This window comes from Geotrypetes seraphini, chromosome 3 (assembly GCF_902459505.1).
Source record: "Geotrypetes seraphini chromosome 3, aGeoSer1.1, whole genome shotgun sequence".
NCBI classification, from domain to species: domain Eukaryota; kingdom Metazoa; phylum Chordata; class Amphibia; order Gymnophiona; family Dermophiidae; genus Geotrypetes; species Geotrypetes seraphini.
The window spans coordinates 117,021,585-117,039,168 of NC_047086.1; the positions used below are offsets into that span (position 1 = coordinate 117,021,585).

General features: G+C 43.7%; 1 protein-coding gene across 1 annotated transcript in view; it reads right to left on the reverse strand.

The window, feature by feature from the left end:
- LOC117356544 (cytochrome P450 2K6-like) overlaps positions 1-17,584 on the reverse strand; it is a 75,884-nt gene extending 58,300 nt beyond the window's left edge. Inside the window, exons 1-2 of the mRNA XM_033935893.1 lie at positions 17,281-17,584; positions 2,646-2,808 (exon numbers count right to left, since the gene is read on the reverse strand). Of these exons, the coding sequence (XP_033791784.1) occupies positions 2,646-2,808; positions 17,281-17,571 (454 nt within the window). The 5' untranslated portion in view covers positions 17,572-17,584. The remainder of the gene's footprint in view (positions 1-2,645; positions 2,809-17,280) is intronic.

The window sequence follows — 17,584 nt, forward strand, 5'->3', positions numbered from 1 at the left end:
CCAGGTTTACCCAGAGGGACTCCCCGGTGTACTTGACATCTGTGATCCTGGTGGTTTTGATGTCCTCTTTAATGTATAGAGCTACCCCCCCTCCTAACCTTCCCTCTCTGTCCTGACGAAGTAGATTGTAGCCCGGTATAGCCATATCCCACCCATGTGAGTCCGTGAACCAAGTTTCAGATATTGCCACCACATCTAGGTCGGCATTCCTTATTTCAGCCTCCAATTCTAGAATTTTGTTACCTAAACTGTGTGCATTGACATACATGGCCCTCCATATCTTGTGTTTGCTAAGTCCCTATGAGGCGTATCCTACCCGAGTCAGTGTGACTCCTAAAGAACTGTTTGCAATGTGGGTACTTACCTTGGACATGGAAGCGGAGTTTCGACTCACCTCATCAGGATAATTCCTTTCTGCACTAATATGTGAATGGGTACCCTCCCCCGACTTACCTAGTTTAAAGCCCTGTGAAGCAGGCGGGCTAGTCGGTGTCCGAAGACGTTCTTACCCCTACTGGTCAGATAGAGTCCGTCTGGTCCTTGAAGTCCTTGTAGCGCTTCTCCATGGTTTAGGAATCCGAAGTTCATATCCCGGCACCATCCCTGTAGCCACTCGTTCGTCCTCAGGATACATTCATCTCTGGCTCTTCCCTTGCCTCTAACTGGGAGGATCGATGAGAAAACTACCTGCGCTCCTGTCTGCTTCAGCCTCTCACCCAGTGCTCCAAAGTCTCTGGTGATGGGCTCCGGTGTGTTTCTGGCAGTGTCGTTGGTTCCTATGTAGACAAGAAGCATAGGAAAGTGGTCTCGGGGCGTGAGTAGTCTATCCAGACTGGCGGTGACATCTCGTATCCTGGCTCCAGGCAGACAGCAGACCTCCCTAGATTGCATATCCGGTCTGCAAATTGGTCCCTCGGTGCCCCTCAGCATGGAATCCCCGATGACTATTACTCTGCGCTTCTTTGGGGGGAGCCGGTCAGTTGTCCCTCTACGTGTCCAGGCGGAAACAGGAAGCTGCATCAGAGGGAAGCTTTGGGCAAGCAGCACCGATTGCAAAATTTCAGTTCCCGTTGCCTTTCTTACCTGCGTTGCTTGCTTGTCTTACTTTCCATCGATGGGGGGGGCCACGTTGCCAATCAGGGGGGGGGGGACCGTGTTGCCAATCAATGCTGGAGGGGCCCATCGCTGTTTGGAAAAACAATGTTGATGCCCTCCTTCATCGGGCCCCCCCTGACCATTTTGGGCCCTAGGCACATGCCTACTGGGCCTATTGGTTAATCCGGCCCTTCTCCACTACTTCCAACTCCAGACTCTGTCCCTTTTATCTTGCTGCACAGACTGCCTGAGTCGGTACATCAAACTCCATTTCCAGCAGTATTCAAATCTAGGCTAAAAGCCTACTTTTTCGATGCAACTTTTAACTCCTAACTCCCACTCACTTGTAACATACCCATGTCTGTTTTTTCATTCCTTCTTTGAGAAATTCCCTATCCCCTATTTGTCCTGTTTGTCTGTTTTAATTAGGTTGTAAACTCTATTGAGTAGGGATTATCTCTTACATGTTTAATGTACAGCGCTGCGTATGTCTAGAAGTTCTATAGTGGCCCCCAGTTTCAATTCAGGCTCATCCAGCAGCAGTGCACATTGCTTCTGTAGCTGGCGGGGATTCTCACGCCCCACCAGCTAAAGAGTTCTAGGTTGATCTAAACCTCAAGGCAGTCGATGGCATGCTTCTAGCTGCCAACACTGAGAACTCTTCAAACATGCTCAGCATCAGCAGCTAGAAGTATGCCATCAGTTGCACCAAGGATTAGACAACTCAAGGAAGCTTCAGGTATTCATTCTTACCATTTCAGGGAAGGGAGGGGAAGGCAGAAAAGAAATGTGTGGGCTTTACCCACCAAGTCCATCCCCAAGCTTATCCAGAAACAGAGGGTTGGCTATGCTCCTGGTGCATAGTTTAATTTTTAAAAAGTCCATATTTAAGCTACAGCATCAGCATTATTCTGTTGTGGAATCATTCTCAGGGTATGACCTCTGACATCTGCACAGTCAGTACGGCATGGTTGGTACAAAAGCAGGGGGCAAAAATCTCTTGAGGTGGTTTGCTAGATGTCATACATAACCTAAAGGAGGCACTGGAAGAGGATACTTTTCAAAAGCATTCGTGTAGGTAAAACTTTGTAACATTACCCACTGATCCTGTGAACCTACAGCCTGTAGAAGGAGGCAATCCCAGAGGTGGGGTTAATAAAAGGATCACATGTACACATATACTTCAGAAATTTCAATGGTATGAATGTAAATTGACACTGAAAATTTATATTTGTGAAATAGCTATAGTAAATATATATGGGCATACATTACCTTGGGTAATTTTCTAAATAAATGTATGCTTACTTTTGCTTTAAAAATGCTCCAAAGCCTACCCAGAGAAAAGCATGAATCTACTTTTCATGAGTGTGTGCATTTAGAAAATAAACCCTATAAATAAACCAGAAATTGTTCAGAAATGCTGCCATGCTCAATATTAGATGTTCCTATTTTATGTGCTGCAGGTAAATGCATGTTTGTAGTATAGCCACTGTAAATCAATTTTAGCAAATGTATACTGAATAATAACGGAAAAGAGGGCATTTAGTTACCATGTCCTTTGTTCATCTCATCAAAAATTGGAACATTGGCCCGTCCTCCAAACTCATCAGCATGGGTCACAAGAGCTTCCTTAACAGTCTCATACCCTGCCAGTACAACCATCTTCTTCATTCCCATCTGAATGCAGAACACTGGCCCATATATTTTAGACAGCTAAAAATGTAAAACAGAAAATATATTAAGTAAAAATGATCTTTCTCCTCAATTTTGTTAAGGCTTATGGATAACTTTGTGGATATTTTGATTATCATGACAAACAGAAGCCAAAAGAGAAAACCAAAAATATTACCATCGGTATTTAAACTCTATGGTTGGAATTTCTTTTAAATGCAGACTGTAGCTTTGAAATTATTTGTGGATGCCGTTAATCAAATAGAAAAACAAATCCACCCTTTGTAAGTGACCTTGCGCTATTCAATTACAGTATTTTATATTTGTAAATTCACTGAGACATCAACAGAATTCACACATAGAAGTGAACACAATTAATAAATCTTCACCCTCTAATACAATAACAAAACTGGGTAAAATTTTAAGTTAATTACCCAGAGAATCAATATATTCCACGATATAAGTAAAGATGTAAAACATAAGAATTTTCCTCAGAGGTTCAAAGAAATCCATCTAATACTTCATTGTGCCAATGACATTTAACATTTCATATAAAACTTAATTGTATCCCTACTGGCCAGTTTTGATATTATAATCTAATATGTAGAAGGGGTGCTGAAAAGTTCTCAGCCCAACCAAGAAGAGAATGACGTGGACATGGTTCTATTAATGATCTGAAACAATGTCAAAACATAGCATTTTGTTTCTGCAAATTGGCACGTAATGAAATAAGATAACACTCTTTTCAGCTTCAGTGGCAAAATTACACTCAGAATTTAGGAAGTTGGCTGGTTGGGCTGAGAACTTTTCAGCATTCCCTATATAGACTTGTGCAAAAACTCAGAATAAAGCTAATTTTTCCAAATAGTAATAACTTCTGGGTAAATATAGTTCTTATATTTATAAACCAGCAAACTGTTTGCAGTCAAGAACAAGCTCTCAATATTATGACTCTACCTTCCCTTTAACTAAAGAACCTGTTTGTAACACAGGAAGTGGAGGAGATGGGAGCATCCCTGGAAGAGGAAGGACCAAAGCTCAAAATCCCCAAAGTTGCTGGATCCGTGACTAGGAGGTATAAGGAAGTAGTGGTTGGTGATTCCCTTCTGAGGGGTACAGACACATCCATCTGTAGACCAGGCATGATGTCCCGGGAGATATGCTGTCTGCCTAGTGCCAAAATTCAAGATGTTATGGAGAGATTGCCAAGATTCATCAAGCCTAATGACGATTATCCAATGCTACTTATTCATGTTTGCACTAATAATACTGTGAGGTATCCCTCCAAATGTATCAAGAGAAGGGAGAGAAGGTAAAAGAGCAATCAGGTGCTCAGGTGGTATTCTTGTTGAACCTCCCTGTTGAGGGTAAAGGCCTGGGCAGAGAAGTTCACATCCTGGAAATGAATGCTTGCTTGTGTGAGTGGTATCATCAAGACCACTTCCTGGACCATGGGATGATTTTCCAAGGGCTGCTGAGCAGGGATGGTGTGCATCTATCAAAGAAGCGAAGAAGTATCTTCAGCAGTAGACTGGCTAACCTACTGATGAAGGCTTTACTTTGGAATCATTGGGGCAGGGTGATCAAAGGCCCAGGTGAGTATAAGCCTCAGGTAAGTGAATCACTAAATACCTCTACACAAATGGGAAAAGGGGGCAATGTCTGGAAAGCAGTATATATTAATGCTCAAAGTATGGAAAACAAGATTCTGGATCTAGAGGCTGTGATGGAAAAGGCTGATTTGGATTGAGTGGCAATTACAGAGATGTGGTTCACAGAGGCTATAATCTGTATAGCCTGGTAGGAAAAAAAAACTGAGGGGGAATGGCATTTTATGTTAAAAATCATATTAAAACCACACAATTGCAGGATCTACAGGGTAATGAAGAGGCACTGTGGGTCAATCTGGAAAGAGAGAATGGAAAACGTATTTACAGAGGACACACAACCACATAGCGCAAAGGAGAGCAGAAGGAGACTACAGCAGGTGCAGAGGACACACAACCAGGCAGACACAGAGGACGCAGCAGGCAGATGCAGCAGGTACAGAGAACACACAACCACACACCGCTAAAGGAGAGCAAAAGGAGACCACAGCAGGCGCTGAGGACACACAACCAGGCAGACAGCAGGTACAGAGGACACACAACCACACACCGCTAAAGGAGAGCAAAAGGAGACCACAGCAGGCGCAGAGGATACACAACCAGGCAGACATAGAGGACAGCAGGTGCTGAGAACACACAACAGGCGTGCAGGACACACAGCCATGCAGACACAGAGGGACACAGCAGGCATGGAGGACAGCCACAGCAGACACAGAAGACATCCTCAGCAGACTGGCAAGCAGGCAGCAATGGAAGCAGCAAACAGAAGCAAGATGTTGCGCTACCCAGTTTTCTGCACCGTCTGCCATATGTATGACTACCTTCCCTCCTGGAGGCGGTCTTACGTATGTGCTCGATGAGGAGAACTGGAGAGCCTGAAGAAACAAGTCAGACTCCTGGAGGATAGAATACTGGAACTGGAGGTACTTCAAGCAGAGAACAAGACAGAAGTCCGAGAGCTGGAGAAGTTCATAGAGGAGGCATACAGGGAGGCCATGGAAAATCATCAGAAAAAGTGGAACTGCTGAAATACACCTACAGAGAGTGTGGACCACCCGACGGACAACCACCATGAAGAAATGGGTGACAGAGCAGCGAAAACGAAGGATACAGACCTGCGGCTGGAGAGATGGACATACACCAGGGACACGGACCTGCAGCAAGAGAATCAAGAGAAGAAAGAGAGGACAGCAATTGTTGTAGGGGACTCCATCATCAGACAAGTCGACAGCCACATAGTGGGAGGAAGACTGGATCAGCTGGTGACCTGCCTACCGGGAGCCAAGGTAGAAGACATAGTGAGCCGCTTAGACAGGATCATCGACAGTATGGAAGAAGAAGATATGGTGGTGGTGATCCTTGTGGGGATGAACAATGTGAGCAACAGGACCTACAACAGGGAAGTATTGAAGGACCAATTCCATATGATAGTAAGGAAGATGAAGACCAGAACGCAGAGGATAGCATTCTCGGAGATCCTGCTGGTACCCAGGGCTGATGAGAAGAGGCAGATGGAGCTGCAAGCAGTCAACGCATGGATGCGGCGCTGGTGTGAGGAAGAGGATTCCACTTCATTCGCAACTGGATGATGTTCTGGGGGAAGAGCAAGCTATACAGGAAGGATGGACTCCACCTCAGCAGAGACGGAATGAGGCTACTTGCAAGCAACATCAAGAGAGAAGTTGAGAAGTTTTTAAACTAGGAAAAAGGGGAAAGCTGACAGTCGACCGAGAGAGTAAATGGTTCGGGAACCAGTATTCCTGGAGGATACAATGCAAGAAGATAGAGGAAAGACTCACCAGATCACAGGCAAGACAGATCGAAAAGGAAACAAGAGGGAAGGAAATGCAAGAAAGGAACAGGCCGCAAACTCAAATGTATGTACACGAACGCAAGGAGCCTTAGGAATAAGATGGGTGAATTAGAAGCTATGGCACAAAAAGATAACGTTGACATCATAGGCATCACAGAAACATGGTGGACTGAGGAAAACTACGGGGACACTGTGCTACTGGGACAAACTATACCGCAGAGACAGAGAGGCTCAAAAAGGTGGGAGCATTGCCATATACTTCAAAGAGGGAATTGAACACACCACAACTGATGGACAAGTTAGAGTCTCTATGGGTCAAAATTCCGGGAACAAATGGCCTGGAAACGAAGATTGGCATCTACTATTGAACCCCAGGGCAGTCCAAAGAAATGGACAGAGAAATGATGGATGAGATTAAACTCAACTGCAAGGGAGGCAACGCAGTTATCGTGGGTAACTTCAACTATCCGGGAATAGACTGGAACCTAGGCACCTCCGGCTGTGTTAGGGAGACCAAGTTCTTGGATGCTGTAGGCAATTGCTTCCTAGAACAACTTGTCAAGGAAAATACTAGAGGAAATGCAATTCTGAACTTAATTCTAAATGGCCTGCAAGGACCGGCACAAGATTTAGAAGTAGAAGGGAGGCTGGGAAACAGCGATCACAATATGTTCTGCTTTGATCTGGACGCAGGGGAAAAACATTGGTCCAAAATGACAGCCACGGCACTGAACTTCCAGAAAGAGAATTACGAAGGGATGAGACTCATGGTGGGGAAGAAGATTAAGAAGAGGAAAAGCACTGTAAAAATGCTAGAGCAAGCTTGGTCCCTTTTTAAGGACACAGTCACCGAGGCACAAAATCTATATATACCGTGTATCAACAAGGGATCCAAGAGGAAAAAGAACAAAGAACTGGTGTGGCTCACTGTAGAGGTGAAGGAAGTGATCAGAAACAAGAAAACTTTGTTTAAGGAATGGAAAAGGTCAAAAACGGACGAAAACTGGAACAGGCACAAACAACATCAACACAGGTGCCATAAGGCGGTAAAAGGAGCCAAAAGAAACTACGAGGAAAAAATAGCCAAGTAGGCAAAGCATTTCAAGCCATTCTTTCAATATATTAAGGGGAAACGACCAGCGAAGGAAGCGGTGGGACCATTGGATGACTATGGAATAAAGGGAGCGCTAAAGGAGGACAAAGCAATCACCGACAAATTGAACACATTTCTTGCATCTGTATTTACTGAAGAAGATTTACGCAGCATACAGGAACCCAACAGGCTATATGCTGGAAATGAAGATGGAAAGCTGACAGGATTGACGGTCAGTCTAGAAGAGGTGTCATCAAGGAACTGAAAGGGACCATAGCTGAACCGATTCAACTAATAGCCAATCTGTCACTCAAATCGGGAAAGATTCCAGAAGAGACTGGAAGGTGGTGAATGTTAAACCAATCTTCAAGAAAGGTTCTAGGGGAGATCCGGAAAACTACAGACTGGTGAGTCTGACCTCGGTACCAGGAAAGATGGTAGAGTTGCTGATAAAGGACCGCATCATTGATCATCTTGATGGACACGGGCTGATGAGGACCAGTCAGCACGGTTTCAGCAAAGGCAGATCGTGTTTGATGAACTTGCTGCACTTCTTTGAGGGAGTAAACAGACAGATAGACAAGGGTGACCCAGTTGACATTGTATATCTGGATTTTCAGAAGGCGTTTGACAAGGTTCCACATGAATGACTACTTCAGAAAATTGTGAGCCATGGAATAGAGGGTGAAATACTCACATGGATTAAAAACTGGCTGGAACATAGGAAACAGAGAGTGGGGGTAAATGGACAATACTCAGACTGGAAGAGCGTCACTAATGGGGTGCTGCAGGACTCAGTGCTTGGACCCGTGCTCTTCAACATCTTTATGAACGATCTGGACATTGGTACGATGAATGAGGTGATTAAATTTACGGACGATACGAAGGGAAGGGCGGCAGATAGCAGGAGAGTTGGGGCGGCAAGAGCAGGGTAAGGGCTAGTCTCCGGTGCTGTTCTAGGAAGGAGAGGTGGCAGAAGGCAGAGAGCAGGGCGCTTTTGATGGGGCAGAGAGCAGTTTTTTACACAAGCGACTGGTCCTCACCAGTCACTTGTTTTTTGATTGGCCAGCCAGTTGGTGTGTCAGGAAAAAGTGTATTGAATCGCATCCTTCCTGCTATGCAGGCCATTTCCCCTCATTTGCATGCATGGATCGAGATCGGATCAGTACACAGGTTAGTGAATCGGGTACACAGGTCGGAGGGAAATCGGGTTGCAAAGGGCTCGCAAACCGATTGGCACATGATCGGTTTGCTTAGTGAATCTAGCCCTTACTACTTACAAACGGAGAAAGTGTTTATAAAAGTGTTACTTTTGAAATAGAGGGAAGGTGTGGCTCACTGGTAGAGCTGCTGCCTCTGTATCCAGAGGTTGTGAGATCAAATTCCATTGCTGCTCCTTGTGCCCACTGCTTTGAATGTCAGCTTCAAAATGCCAAAAGCCACAAAAAGGCAGTATACAAATCCCAATTCCTTTCCCTTTCCAAATTTTTGTGCAATCCCTAATCCTATCTCATCATCGGTCCAAAATATCTCTATTGAGGGCTATTTAGTTTTTGTAAAAAAATTTTTAACTTTATATATTTAGCTGGTTGAGAAGCTGGGTATACAACTACACCCGAGCTAAGTATTATGGTCCTAATAATGACTCACAGTTGAGAAATTACAATACAAGTAATAAAATATATAAATTAAAAATTTTTTTTACAAAAACTAAATATCCCTCAATAGAGATATTTTGGACCAATGATAGCTCACATTTGTGCTAGTAAGTCCTTGACTTAGTTCAAGCGGCTGCTAACTGTGAGCACTTGAGATCCATAGTCTCTTTGAGATAGCTATTGTGATATATCAATTTTGGCACTAGCCTTTATTTAGGTTTTTTTTGGCGTGTTTCACATTAAATAGACAGGGTTCAAGCTAAATAGAAGAAGGCCTTAGTGTGGGTTGCTTCCCATTTTGTTTCATTTAATGTCAGAAGAACAAGCCCATTGTCCTGTACTGATTTCAATACACGTCCTAGAGAATAGGGAATTGTTAGAGAGCTAAGATAATCAAGAATTAAAGAATGAAATGACTTATGAGTATTAGTATTTTAAATTGGATGCAATATATACCGTATTTTCACGCAGATAACGCGCACACGGGTATAGCGCGCAGAAACCACGATTTTATGTACAAAAACTTTTGTATACCGCGCTCACGGGTATACCGCGCATGCTGCCCGACTGTCCTTTCGCCCGCCCCGACTCTCCTCTGGCCACCCCGACTCTCCTTTCGCCCTCCCCGACTCTCCGTGCGCTGTTCCGACTCTCCGTTTACCCGCCCTGCCCTGCCCCCCCCGGCAGGACCACTCGCACCCCCACCCCGAAGGACCGCCGACTCCCCGACAATATCGGGCCAGAAGGGAGCCCAAACCCTCCTGGCCACGGCGACCCCCTACCCCCACCCCGCACTACATTACGGGCAGGAGGGATCCCAGGCCCTCCTGCCCTCGACGCAAACCCCCCTCCCTCCAACGACCGCCCCCCCCCCCAGAACCTCCGACCGCCCCCTCATAAATGCTTTTATTAGAAGCTTATGGCTTGCCCACTAAATATCCTCCCTTCTGGAAGACACAGCAGAGAGTCTAATAAGAGCCCACGAGAAGAGACTGTGCAGCGAACTCAAATGAGTTACTGTGTTCAGGTTTCAGCTGTGTCAGCGGCACGGAAAGTTACTGCCATCACTTATCTGTATTGATTGCTGCAGGGAAGGGCTGAATCGGGCTGTTGTGATGACAATATCTCATTCCGGCGCGTGTACACACACGCACGCAAAAATGGACACACGGGTAACCCTGAGTTAGGCATGAGCACTATAAAGACAATGAGTTAAGCATGAGCACTATAAAGACCCGCGACCCCCCTGGCCGACCCCCACGACACCCCCACCCGCCTTCCCCGTACCTTTGTGTAGTTGGGACAGACGGGAGCCAAACCCGCCTGTCCGGCAGGCAGACAACGACGGAATGAGGCCGGATTGGCCCATCCGTCCCAAAGCTCCGCCTACTGGTGGGGCCTAAGGCGCGTGGGCCAATCAGAATAGGCCCTGGAGCCTTAGGTCCCACCTGGGGGCGCGGGCTGAGGCACATGGTCGGGTTGGGCCCATGTGCCTCAGGCCGCGCCCCCAGGTGGGACCTAAGGCTCCAGGGCCTATTCTGATTGGCCCACGCGCCTTAGGCCCCACCAGTAGGCGGAGCTTTGGGACGGATGGGCCAATCCGGCCTCATTCCGTCGTTGGCTGCCTGCCGGACAGGCGGGTTTGGCTCCCGTCTGTCCGGCCAACTACCAAAGGTACGGGGAAGGGGGGTGGGGGTGTCGTGGGGGTCGGCCAGGGGGGTCGCGGGTCAGCTGGGGGGCGGTCGGAGGTTCTTGGAGGGGGGCGGTCGTTGGAGGGAGGGGGGTTTGCGTCGAGGGCAGGAGGGCCTGGGATCCCTCCTGCCCGTAATGTAGTGCGGGGTGGGGGTAGGGGGTCGCCGTGGCCAGGAGGGTTTGGGCTCCCTCCTGGCCCGATATTGTCGGGGAGTTGGGGAGTCGGCCGGGCAAGAGGGCTTGGGCTCCCTCTTGCTCCGATCGTGGATGCGGGTGCGGGTGGGAGCGCGTACGAGCGGTCGTTCGGGGTGGGGGTGCGAGCGGTCCTGCTGGGGGGGGTGAATCGGGCGTCGGGCGGGGTGGGAACTATGTAAAAAATCTTTTGTATACCGCGCTCACGCGTATAACATGCGAGGGGTATGAGCGGTAGGTAAAAACGCGTATAACGCGCGCGTTATATGCGTGAAAATACGGTAATTGGAAGCCAATGAAGGTGTTTACACAGTAGGAATGGAGGTGAGGTAGACCCTAATCAATTTTCAGGGGATTGTGTTTGTGAGGAGCTAGGTAAACTAAAGGTGAACAAAGTGACGGGGCCGTATGGTGTACATCTGAGATTACTTAAGGAACTTAGGAAAGTTCTGCTCGCTCAACTGGCTGACCTTTTCAATGCATCTCTAAAATTGGGAGTGGTACCGGATGACTGAAGAAGAGTGGATGAAGTTCCTCTCCATAAAAGTGGAAGTAAGGAGAAGTAGGGAACTACAGACCAGTAAGTCTGACTTCTGTGATAAGTAAATTAATGAACATGCTTTTAAACAGTGAATTGTGATGTTTCTGGAACCTGTGGATTTCAGGACCCGAGACATCATGTATTCACTTGAGGCAAGTTTTGTCAGACAAATCTGTTCAATTTCTTTGACTGGGTGACCAGAGAATTGGATAGAGAGGGTATGCTAGATGTGGTATATTTAGATTTTAGCAAAGCCTTGGCAGTGTTCCACACGGGGGGGGGTCTAATAAATAAACTGGGTAACCTCAGGATGGGCCCTGAAGTGACAAACTGGATCAGGAACTGGTTGAGTGGAAGATGACAGAGGGTAAAGGTCAATGGAGATCTCTCTGAGGAAAGGGATGTTACCAGTAGTGTGCCTCAAGGTTTGGTTCTTTGGCCTGTTATTTTTAACATTTTTAAAAGTGATATTGCTGAAGGGCTGTGAGGTTAGATTTGTCTCTTTGTGGATGATACCAAAATCTGCAATAGAGTAGACACCCCTGATTGTATCAAAAACATGACGATGGATCTAGTGAAGTTTGAAGATGGTCTGAAATTTCACAGCTAAGATTTATTGATCCAGAAATTCCCATCAGACTCAGAGAGTCTAAATGTAGGTCACAATCAACCAGGTTAAATGCTGATGACAAATCCAGCTGCATTAAGATAGCAGATTGACCCCAGTTGATCAATAATCCTAATTCACTTAACAAAGAACCTAAACAGGTTTTCATACTAAAAAAAAATTACCAAAACCAGATTGCACATCAACTTACAAATTAAGGGGTCCTTTTTCTAAGCAGAAGTAAGCACTGATGTGTTTTGATCTGGATGTGCTGCCATTTGTTACGTTACTATATTATAATGATCGTTCAGGAATCACTGGCATATTAATATTATCATTTAATGACCACGTTAAATGGTGGTATTACTGTGCTTTCATGAGTATACCTTGTTCTAAAATTATATTGTTAACACTTGTAATTCCAAAACAAATACACCTGGGTTTATTTCTTCTCTACAAATTTGTTTTGTTCCCGCATGGCATAATAGTAGGGCTATGGGGGAGTGGTTATAGTTCTCTCTCACCCCTTATGTGGATTCTTTGGGAATCCAAGCTGAATTAATTCCTTTCTATTGTAACTCCTGCTTTACCTTTTCCGTGACACTATGACCAATGGAAGTACCATGGGATCCTGCTTACAGGAATCTTACACAACCCTAAACTTTCATCTAACCGATGAAATTTCTGCAGGTGTTGGCATCATGCACTACCAGAAGCACAAACAATGAGAAACTGGCTGATCAGGCTTTTTCACTTTTGTTCTCACGCCAGATAATTTCTTAATCTTTTTGTTTTTTTCGTACTTTAGGAACCATGAACTTTTAGATCTGCAAGCATTTTTTTTTCAATCACATTTATGTGACTTTAATTTTAGTATGTTTCTGTTGAATGTCTGCAAGAGAATTTTCTTTCAGAAAATATAATCACTCCAGTGCTCAATAGTTTATCTGAGTACATTCAATTAAGAAATTAGTCAATAATAAATTTGAGATTGTGCAAAAGATGGAGGAGCCATTTTAGATCGGATGCATCACTTTATCAATGTGTTCTGGATTAAACTCTTTTGTAAAATCTGAGATTTTAATTCACAGCCTTTTTCTACAAGCTGGATTAAAAACTGATCAAGGTAGACTGGTGAACTGAACATCTATATAGAAGTTTACTCCCGACGTGAAACTGCCAGTGCCATAAGCTTCTTGGAAAGGACCATCCCTGTCACTTGGCAGCATGAAGGTAGTAGCAGAGGGAGTGAACAGAAGGCAAGGTTAATTCAGGTTAATTACTAAGAGTTATGAAGTACACTAAACATAAGAGCATTACATTTTATTACTGCTGTATGATTTAATTGTGCTGTATAATTATATTATGGGGTAATTCTCTAAATATGTGCTTATATGGCACCTTTCTATATAATAAAATAGTAACATAGGGGTCCTTTTACTAAGGCACGCTAGCCGTTTTAACACACACTAAATGCTAACGCGTCCATAAACTATAATTACCACCTGAACCACTACCGGCCCGGGGAGCCATCGGATGCCAATGGAGAGATGCAGGAGAGTGCGCACAGCAAGTTCTGCAGGTTACCACCGCCTACGAGATCCTGAAGGAAAAAATTGATACCTTCACATCCTGAGGCAGCTGTAATTTAGCAAAACGCTGGCTATCGTCGGTGTGTGGTGGATTCATTCTAAGATAACTTCCTGGAGTGAATTGTTCAGTACCAAAAGCTCTGCATTGCATAAGGCCTTTTGAATACGCACTAGAGGAGGTTTTTTTATGCCAATGAGGTTATCTACCCTTGTGCATTTTACCACCTTTAAAGTCCAATTGTTCGCTTGTGTGTGAGGGGTCCTGAGATTTTTTCCTATCTCATGGGACTTTTGTTTTGATAGTTGGCCTAGGTGCTGGAGCTTTGGTTCTAGAACATTGTTACTGCAAACTTCTTTGGGAATCTCAGTGTGCTCATCATGGGTTCATGTATGCTGTTGTTTTTTTGAGGGAGTGGTATTATTTATCTATAATTTGATACTGCCATAATTGAGTCTTTAGAGCTCTTGACAATAGATTTTATTACTACAGTATTTCATTTTAGCTCAACTGGGAATCTACCTTCTTTTAACGTCACATAACCATTCATATAAGCAGTGACATAGTAAGGGGAGATGGACAGCTCCAAGCGCCATCTTGGTGGGGGTGTTGGCATTTCTCTGCCCCCCTTCACCACGCTCGTACCCTCCCTTCCCCTATACATCTTTAAATCTTTCACCGGCACAAGCAGCTTCTTCAACCTGTTGCTCACGCCGGCCTGGCTCCCCTTTGAAATCATTTCCTGGTCATGGGGCCAAGAAGTGTCATCAGAGGGAAAGCTAATGCTGGTGTGAATAGTAGGCCAGAGAAGCTGCTTGCACTGGCAAAGATTTAAAGAGGTATGGCGGGGGGAAGGGAGAGCACAATTGTGGCAATGGGGGCAGGGAAGGAGCAGGGGATAGAGAGGAGGGTGTGGGTGTGCCACCACCCCGGGGGCCTCCTATCCTCATTACGCCACTGGATATAAGCCTTGTTTCATGGAAATTGGAGACTTGATATATTGTGAACCAAATGTCAACTAGGCAGTAAGATATTAAGGTATTGGGGACCTGGATTGGCCACCTGAGAATGGGCTACTGGGCTTGATGGACCATTGGTCTGACCTAGTAAAGCTTTTCTTAAGATTTCTTATAGAATTTGTTGAATTGTAACCAAATTGGTCTTTCAAAAGATGTCTATATCATATCTCCTGAATATTCATTATTCTATATAATCTCCCTCAAATTCTCACCCTGATGTACTGAAGTTAGAAAAATGATGAAATATTGGAAATGTTGTCTCTGAAGTAATCTGCCATTTGGTCTGCAGTTGATGGAGCTTCTCCTGGACAATTAACTATTTCACTCATATCAGTTATCTTAGACATCATTAAAAAGAGCATTCTCATATTAGTTGGGGACATCCTTATCTGATTAGAATAATAATCTCTTCTCTTTTTTTCTCAGAACCACTTTATAGTTATGGATGGCTGTATGGCAAAGTGACCTGGCTAAGGAAGAGAAATCCTTTCTCCAGATACGTTCTAACTTTCTCCAATGCTGTTTCAGTTGAAGAAGCTGTTGATCAAACCACTTATTGACTTTTTGTATATGCTTTTCCTCAATTTGAATGGTGCCATGTCATCTAATACTGATTTACTTAATGACAGCCAATGATTGAGAAACTGAGTTTCCTCATCAGTGCTTCTCTTTCCTTAAAACCTTCCCAAAACTTCATTAGATTGGAGAGGGTGGGAGCTAGCAGGCCTTAAGCATCTGCAGATACTCAAGACCCTGCATTGACCCAATACAGAGGATCATTGGCAACGTATTTAGAAGGAGAACAACAACAGCAACAACGACAACAATTTATTATTTCTATTATTTCTTTAATGAAGATTTAATGGAGAAGATTTAAAGATAAATCATCAATAAAATAATTAAAAATTACTATAAGTATAAAAAAAAAACAAAAAAAGAAGGAAGAGGTTTTTCAGGATCAATGAAAGGAACATGGAACCTTGTCAGACTTGGCTGAGGTTTATTCCCTGTCACCAAGCAGGTTTCTGAGATCTTTTTCCTCCCCCTGTTTATACCTTATGCTTTAAAGAACGGGATTTTTTTTGTCAGTTTGGAGTTTTTCTGGTTGGTCTCACTCACCATCTTCAGTGCATATCAGTATGTTACTCCCATATTTGGACCACTTTTTTGGTCAAAAAATCTCAGTTTATATTTGAGTATATACGGTACCGCCACTCCTCCCTCTCTTTTCACTGCTCTACATAAAATTATAATATATCCTTAATATGTGGATCCTCCTCAGATCTCAAACCTGGGTGTGTCTCTTCTAGCCAAATCAAAAATCAAACTAGTTTTGTTTCTAATTGATCAAATATTAAGATACACACAAGGTATCAGTATGGAATCATATTTAGGAAACTCATTAGTTGATATGGGATCATACTGGATAAAGAGGAAAGAAAGAACCAAGGCTCAAACTACAATCGGACACACAACAAAAAGAGGCACTGGAGATATCAAAATCAACTGGTGGTCGCATGTCCTTTAATAAAATTAAAACATCTAAAAAATATATCCTAGTCGGGACTTTATCTGATATATTTTTTAGATGTTTTAATTTCATTAAAGGACATGTGACCACCAGTTGATTTTGATATCTCCATTGCCTCTTTTCATTGTATGTTGAAATGGGATCAAACGTATAAAAAGAGAAAAAAACCTAAAAATAAATATAGACTAAAATGATTTATCATGAGATTTCATAAGATTTCTAGCCTATCAGTCTTAAAATTCTCAGCAGGTTACAATATCAGATAGATAGCATTGACACTAGAATGTCATCACTAATCCTACACTTTTACTATTAGACAAATACATCACGGCAATCTATTACTTTGATTATTCAAAGTCTTGAGCAAACATAAAACTTAAAAGGATATTTTTCAGATGTAACTCCTATTCTGATCATTATCAACTCCCTTTCAATTCTAGCAGAGAAAGAAATCCAGTGCTGAAAAACAGTGGATGCATGTATAAATAATATGTAGTATTCGGTGCTAATGGTTAGGTTTCAATTTAAATATATAGCCATCTAAAATTGACAGAGATATTAAGGGGCCGATTCTATAAGTGGCGCCTGAAACTCAGAGAATCGCAGCTACCGACAAACGTAGGCACTGATAATGTAAGACAGGGTTTTGAAGGCCTACATTTCTGGCACCTAGGTTGGTCATGCCTAGTAGCGCTTAGTGATGCCTAAGGCTAACTGTGTCTCTAAACACACCTTCTTAAGCGTATGGCATAACTAAATGCCGCTAGGAGCCTGGGTGTTAGTTTCCAGTCCGGAAGTTGTGTAGCAGTGCCTAGGTTTTTTTTTAATTGTTTGAATTGGCTTTTAATGGTACAATCAAATATTGCACCACTTAAAGCAGATTAAAATAAATCTCCCCCCCCCCCCCTTTTACAAAACCATAGCGTGGAATTCTATGAGCGTCAGAGGTGTTATCACCATGGCCGGCACTAAAAACTGTGATACTTTTTGTAAAAGGGGAAGTAAGTTAGGTACTGACAGGTGTGATCTAGGCACCTGCTGGCACATAACTTTAGGTGGCCCTCTAAACATTTACTGGCCATTGGTGACCATCTAACTTCCTATGAAAATTTACCCCAATAATATTTCAATTTTTGAGATTAGATTGCATGCAAACAAAGAATAGATTTACCTCCAGCAAGGTCTTGTAGGGTCTCTTTAGATTCATGATGAGGAGGTTTCCAATGACTGGCAATGGTTTGGGTCCTGGTGGAAAATTCTGCTGGATATTTTTCTTCCAGACATTTATGTCATAAATATAACATAAAAGAGTGAGAACAACTACCAAAGATATTGCAACAAGAACTGACAAAAACATTTCTCTTAACTGTTGCTCCCACTGGATGTAAAAGTTTTGAAGTGATTTAGAAAATGTCCTGTAAGTTTTAGATGTGGTGGGTATTTGGTGTGGAAATGATAGCATTTGTGTCACCTGT